The sequence below is a fragment of the Adiantum capillus-veneris genome, chromosome 20, assembly GCF_014529385.1.
Source record: "Adiantum capillus-veneris isolate H3 chromosome 20, ASM1452938v2, whole genome shotgun sequence".
In the NCBI taxonomy this organism is placed as follows: Eukaryota; Viridiplantae; Streptophyta; class Polypodiopsida; order Polypodiales; family Pteridaceae; genus Adiantum; species Adiantum capillus-veneris.
In genome coordinates, this window is record NC_140950.1 from 33,274,514 (window position 1) to 33,281,295 (window position 6,782).

The 6,782-nt window shown below is 41.3% G+C and overlaps 3 protein-coding genes across 3 annotated transcripts; all 3 read left to right on the forward strand.

Annotated features, from left to right (window-relative positions):
• The first annotated feature begins 312 nt into the window (after window positions 1–312).
• On the forward strand, window positions 313–2,124 carry LOC147432336 (uncharacterized). The gene has a single exon (XM_086491911.1). The coding sequence runs from the start codon at window positions 313–315 to the stop codon at window positions 2,122–2,124; it is 1,812 nt and encodes a 603-aa protein (XP_086348037.1).
• A 287-nt stretch (window positions 2,125–2,411) lies between these two features.
• On the forward strand, window positions 2,412–3,821 carry LOC147432337 (uncharacterized). Its single transcript, XM_086491912.1, has one exon. It carries the CDS (start codon window positions 2,412–2,414, stop codon window positions 3,819–3,821), a length of 1,410 nt encoding a protein of 469 aa, XP_086348038.1.
• Window positions 3,822–3,854: 33 nt separating this feature from the next.
• Window positions 3,855–4,976, forward strand: LOC147432338 (uncharacterized). Its single transcript, XM_086491913.1, has one exon. The coding sequence runs from the start codon at window positions 3,855–3,857 to the stop codon at window positions 4,974–4,976; it is 1,122 nt and encodes a 373-aa protein (XP_086348039.1).
• Window positions 4,977–6,782: the final 1,806 nt, after the last annotated feature.

The window sequence follows — 6,782 nt, forward strand, 5'->3', positions numbered from 1 at the left end:
ATGCAGACTGGCGCTTTGTAACCAATGCGAAAAACTGCCGGCTGAAACTTAACCGACAATCGTCGGTGGGCTAATCGGATGGACTTGCTCCCACAACCATATCCTTAGTAGTAGTTAGATGAGATATAGAGAGACATATATATAAGTATATAGACATTTACCATGTGGGTTGGCAAGCCTCCTCTCACTGACTCTCTCAAAGAAAGATAGACATAGTTGGGAAATCCTTTCTTCTCCATACTCTCTTTTTAATTCTCTAGATACTAACCTGTATATACCTCTGAGTACTTATAAGAGTTCTTTTTTGGACAGATGGCTATTGCTCCAAAGGTGTTGTCTCCTGGACATGCAAGACGTAGTAGGATATGTCAAGCCTCTCGAGCTACGCGATGTGCAGCAGCGCGAGATAGAGTTCGACGTTCTCTGGGTGAGATTGATGTGCCTCGCTGGGAAGATTGCCAGCATTTGATAAACATGAATCGATGCAATGAATTTCCTGAGGGAAGGATTTCATTGGATGTAGATAACGAGTCAATTCTCTCGCAAAGTTATGTAGGGATTGAAGTGGAAGACAATTTGGAAGCCAATAATGGAGATGTTCTTGAGGAGCCTGTAATTGTCTCCAGAGAGGGAGATTACTCCAAAGTTGAGACACTTTGCCTATCTATCACCTACTTATATTCTGAGACCATTTCCTTGATGCATATCTCTATGTTATCTATTTCTCATGAAAAGTGTATTCTTCACAACATAGGCAACTTGGATTTTGCATGTTCCTTTTGTGGTGCTTTAGCTTGGAAAACGGAAGCAAATACCATTCGCACATTTGTGGGGAAGAGTTGTTGCAACTCAGGAAATGTTTCTTTGCCGCCATTAAGTGAACCTCCTTTAGAATTAAGGGAATTGATGCACGGGGGTAATACTAGAAGTAGAAAATTCTTGAAACATATCAGAGCATACAATAGTGTGTTGGCATTTGCTTCTTTGGGAGCTCATATAGATGAATCTCTCTGCCAAAGAAAAGGAATCTATACCTTCAAGGTGCATGGATCTATTTATTATAACATTGGTCCATTGATGCCAGAAGAGCGATCAAGTCAAATCCCTCGCTTTGCTCAGTTGTATTTTTTTGACACTGAGAATGAGTTGCAAAATAGGATGAGTCATGTTTCTAAACTCAAACCAGATGTTTTGGAAAGCTTGCAATTGATGATGCATCGAGTAAATCCGTATGTTCAAGCTTTTAGGGGGTTTTCTACAATGGTTCAAACTTCCAATATTCCGGAGATTAGGATGGTCATTACTGAGAAGCGTACAAATGGCTGGCAATATGTTGCTCCAACAAGTGTGGAAGTTGCTGCAATCATGCCTAGTCAGGGTGAAGAGAGCAACGTTGGCCATCGTGATATTGTGTTGAATCTTTTGGGTGGTGGTCTAAAACGAATCTCAAATTGCCATAGGTCATACATGCCTCTATTATATGTGTTGCTATTTCCAAATGGTGAAGAAGGTTGGAATCCTTACATACCCCAAGTGAACAGAGCGGAAGTAAGCAGAGAGCGAGTAAATGGAACTACAAAGTATATTTCTACAATGGATTTCTACAAGTATAGATTGCAAATTAGAGATGACACGACACAATGTCTTTTACGTGGTGGTAGGCTACTACAACAATATATTGTTGATGCATATAGTTGTATGGAGGAGTTGAGGCTTTTGTGGGTTTGTAATCATAAAAGTGAACTTCGCAGTGAGGTGTATCAAGGCTTGACAGATATGGTTGGAGCAAGAGATGGAACAAGGGATGATAGAGAACTGTTATTGGGTGCTAATGTTGGAAGAAGGGTTGTATTGCCTTCTTCGTATGTTGGTGGCCCTCGCTATATGCACCAGCTGTACCAGGATTCCATGGCAATTGTACGCAAGAGAGGAAAACCTGATCTCTTCATTACATTCACATGCAATCCTGGATGGAAGGAGATACAGGATGCATTACTGCCTGGACAAACATCCAATGATCGTCCTGATCTTACTGCCCGTGTTTTCTACCATAAGTTCAAGGATTTGATGGGCTTGCTGATTAAGAGAGATATTTTGGTAAGGTCATTGGACACATTTCTGTGATTGAGTTCCAAAAGAGAGGCCTTCCTCATGCTCACATTCTATTGATACTTGCATCTGAGCATAAGCCAACAGAGACATTGCATTATGATAAGATTGTGTGTGCGGAGCTTCCTGATAAAGTAATGTTTCCACAGTTGTATGATGTTATCAGTCGGTGTAATGTGCATGGCCCGTGTGGAAACTTGAATAAGAATGCTCCATGTATCAAAGATGGGAAGTGCAGGTTTAAATATCCTTGAAGCTTCAGTGCATCAACTACTGTGGCTAGGGATGGATACCCAACGTATATGAGGAGGGATGATGGAAATTACGTTGTTCGTAATAAAGTGCAAATGAGTAATAAATGGATTGTTCCATACAATCCATTTTTGACAATAAGGTACAATGCACATATCAATGTGGAGGTTTGCTCCACTATATCCGCTGTGAAATATCTCTACAAGTATGTGTATAAGGGACATGACAGGGCCACTGTTGTTCTACAAGATAGTGAAGGGCTTCTAAATGAAGTTACAAACTATCTTAATGCTCGATATGTAACAGCATCTGAGGCTATCTGGCGTATACTTGGGTTTCACATGCATCAAGAGAAACCTGGCATACAACAGCTCCAAGTTCATTTGCCTCATCAAAATCAAGTCATTTTTAGCGACAGAGCGACTGTACAGAGTGTGGTGGAGGGAGATGTCAGCAAAAAGACAACGCTCACTGAGTGGTTTTTTGCAAATCAACAATATCCAGAGGCCAACTATTTGTTGTACATAGACTTCCCAACAAAGTGGGTTTGGAAGCCAGCAAGTAGAACATGGACTCAAAGACAGATTCGTGACATGATTGGAAGAATGTACCACATTGTTCCCAATGTTGGAGATTTGTACTATTTGCATATGTTACTCAACATGTGCAAAGGATGTAAGTCTTTTGAGGATATTAGAACCTTCAGTGGACGAGTATATGACACATTTAAAGAAACATGTAATGCACGAGGATTACTGCAAGTCGATGATGAATGGTTTCTTTGTTTGGAAGAAGCTTCTTTTCAGCAAACAGGGCAACAATTGCGCCTACTGTTTGTAGTCATTTTGGTTTTTTGTGAGCCAATACATCCTGGTGCATTGTGGAATCGCTTCTGTAAGGAGCTTTCTGAGGACCATGTATATCATAATATGAGGGTTCGCACAAATGATGCGAATATCTGTGAACACATGGCACAGAACCAAGCTTTGTCAAACTTAGAGACAATGCTTCATCACTATGGAAAGAGGCTCTCGGATTATTCTGGAATGCCCCAGGTGGATCACACCTTGCAAATTATGAGTGAGCATGGAGTGCTTGCTGAAGAGTTCATGTATAACAGAGAGGAACAAAGAGTATTGTCTGCTCGAATGGAATCATCTTTCAATGTTGGGCAAAGGGAAGCTTACAATCGGGTTTTACAAGCAGCTTGCATGAGCAGAGGGACTGTTTTTTTCTTGGATGGGCCAGGTGGAACGGGAAAGACTTATCTCTACAATGCTTTGCTCTCTCGGATACGCGGAGAGTCCAAAGTTGCTTTGGCATGTGCATCGTTCGGGATTGCAGCACAACTTCTCGACAACGGAAGGACTGCACACTCTAGATTCAAGATCCCTATTGATATAACTTCTGAGTCCACATGTAACATCAAAGTAAACAGCCAGCTTGCTAAGCTGTTGTGATTGAGTTCGCTGATCATATGGGATGAAGCCCCCATGGCTCATAGACACGCTTTTGAGGCTCTTGATAAGACACTAAAAGATGTCATGAAAAATGACATGTTGTTTGGTGGAAAGGTTCTCCTCCTTGGTGGTGATTTCAGACAGATATTACCTGTTGTGCGCAAAGGGGGAAGAGAAGACATTGTTAATGCATCTTTGTGCCACTCATACATTTGGCAACGTACAAAAATCATGCATCTAACACAGAATATGCGAGTGGTCAATTGTTTAAGTAATGTTATTGAAAGAGAGTTTGTGCAATGGACACTTGATATTGGTAATGGCGATGTTTGTGATGGGGACATACTTGATAATGTGGCCCTGTCGGCTTGCATGATGCTACCACAAAATAATTTGCAAGCATTGGTTGCTTGCATATATAGAGACCTTGAAACACAGACTTGCCATGCATCTTTTTTCAAGGATAGAGCAATTTTGGCTCCACGGAACAAGGAGGTGGATACTATAAACAATTTGGGCTTGCAGCAATTTCCTGGTACTTATAAGGAATTTGTCAGTGCGGACTTACTGTGTGAATCAAATTGTGATAGCATATTCACAAGTGAGTTTGTAAATAGTTTAGATCTTGGGGGAGGCTTTCCACCGCATGTTTTACGATTGAAACAGAATGCTCCAATTATGTTACTTCGCAATTTGGATCCAAGAAGTGGTCTTTGTAATGGGACACGCTTGATTTGTAAGCAATTCCACAGCAAAGTGATTGAAGCAGAAATCATTACAGGGTCACATGCAGGAAATGCACTGTTCATTCCAAGGATTGATTTTCTCATGGGATCTAGAGAAGGTCTCCCTTTTGGTCTGAGACGCCGTCAATTTCCTCTACGTTGTGCTTTTGGGATGACAATCAACAAGGTGCAAGGCCAAACATTGGGAGTTCTTGGATTGTATCTCCCAACACCTGTTTTCACCCATGGTCAACTATATGTGGCAATGTCTCGCGTGAGATCCTCTTCTGCCAGCAAGGTTGTGGTTGGTGATAGTCACTTAACAAGCATTAGTAGACATGGAGATCAAAGAACATACACTTCTAACATTGTCTACAAAGAGGTGTTGCAATTGACCTGCCCCCTTCCACCCCCTTGCCATGGGGTTTAACGTGGCTGGATATGTTTCATCCAATAAAAAATCACGGTGACTCTCGCAACTATTCCTTTGTCATTTACAAGCTTAGTATCTTCTTATGAAACATGGTGTAGCCTCAAGCAAGGTATATTCGCTGGAACAATTGACTAAGATTTATTAGTGTTGAGAGATTTATGCTTCATGTGCTTTTTCATGAATTTCTAATCCTTTATGTATATGTATATGTATGAATGAAGATGGATCCTAACGCCTCTGTGACTTACACACTAGGGAGACGACCTCGACACGTCCGAGGTAAAATATTGTATATGTGTGTTTGTGACATTTCGATACTTTAAAGAATTTAAATCTCACAATCAACGATTATGTATTAGATCCACCATTATGGAGGGATCCAATCACAGCCATGCAGGTGATTCATCTACTCAAGGACTTGGATGTAGCAAGGTAACAATGTTGATGTTGATATAGTAAAGTAATACCTTTTGTGTATCAAAATAATTGTCTATACTAATAGCTTTTTGTTTGGCTATAGATCACAGTATTACCCAGAATTTTTGATGGTGGGTATATATCATGCTTCATATGATCCGAGCTTATTGTGCTACATTCAAGTTGCTATTCAGAGAGGATTCAGAGCACGTGTCACCATTGCAAAGTTAGGCAGAACCCGTCCAATTAATGCTATGTTTGCTCAAAATCTTAGTCTTGGTGCTTGGTTCCTACGTGTTTTTGTGTTAGGATCTCTTCCTCCAGTGATTGGTAGATGTGTTTTACATCGTGGGCCATGGGTGGTTCGATACCGCAGCAGGGCATGTCGTAGACTACGCTTTTGAGCGTATAAATCTTAAGTCTCTACGCATGTTATTATTTTTGACATGGGAAATATCACTTACTATATATATGTTAGTGCAAATTTAGTTTGAAAATATGTTGTGATGACTTTTGTTTAGGTTGCTGCATAAAGGATTTCATGTTGTCCAGCTTATAAATTTCAAACACACACAGTACCGCTCTCTCTCTCTCTCATCAAGCATGAGAGAGAGAGAGAGAGGAAAGGAAAGAGAGAGCTCTGTCTCTCTCTCTAGCTAGACAACAAAGAGAGAGAGAGAGAGAGAGAGAGAGAGAGAGAGAATCCACCCAGTATGTAGACAAAGGAACATGCTAAAAAAAAACCAAGGTTTAGTGTAATCCCACCTACAAAATTTGAGATTTACCTCTACATTTTAAATTTGAAAGAGTGCCCTATAGCCTTGATGACTACGAGAGAGAGAGAGAGAGGGAGAGAGAGAGAGGGGCACCAGAAGAGGGCGGCTATACTAGATAGTCGGACAACACTACAGCTTAAGGGTAAGAGGGGCCATGCCGCCGCCGAAGCTCTGCACTGTTTTTGATAGATGGGGAGAGAGGGAATCTCTCCAAATGCAATCACGTACACTTTGTGCTTGAGGAGCTTCTTATCGGGGATGTCATCTCTTGGGATGCATTGATTGAGGGATATGCCAGAGTTGGACAAGCCCAGGAAGCTCTGGGATGTTTTCGGCGAATGCGAACCAAGGGTGTCTCTCTAGATGAAATCACATATGCTCTCAACTCGAAGGCAAGAGTCGGGATTAGGAAGCTCTGCATTGTTTTCGATAATTGGGGAGAGAGGGCATCTCTCCAAATGCAATCACGTAGACTTGCACCTTGAAGGAATGTGGCATTACACAAGATGCTGATATAGGCAAAAGAATTTGCGATTATATAATTGTTAGTCGGGGGTCATTGAAAGAAAATGTCGTGCTTGGCACTACCTTGGTCAGAAGGGTGTCTCTC

Coding starts and splice junctions, on each gene's coding strand:
- LOC147432338 (XM_086491913.1), top strand. CDS start 3,855: ATGGCTCATAGACACGCTTTTGAGGCTCTTGATAAGACACTAAAAGAT.
- LOC147432336 (XM_086491911.1), top strand. CDS start 313: ATGGCTATTGCTCCAAAGGTGTTGTCTCCTGGACATGCAAGACGTAGT.
- LOC147432337 (XM_086491912.1), top strand. CDS start 2,412: ATGAGGAGGGATGATGGAAATTACGTTGTTCGTAATAAAGTGCAAATG.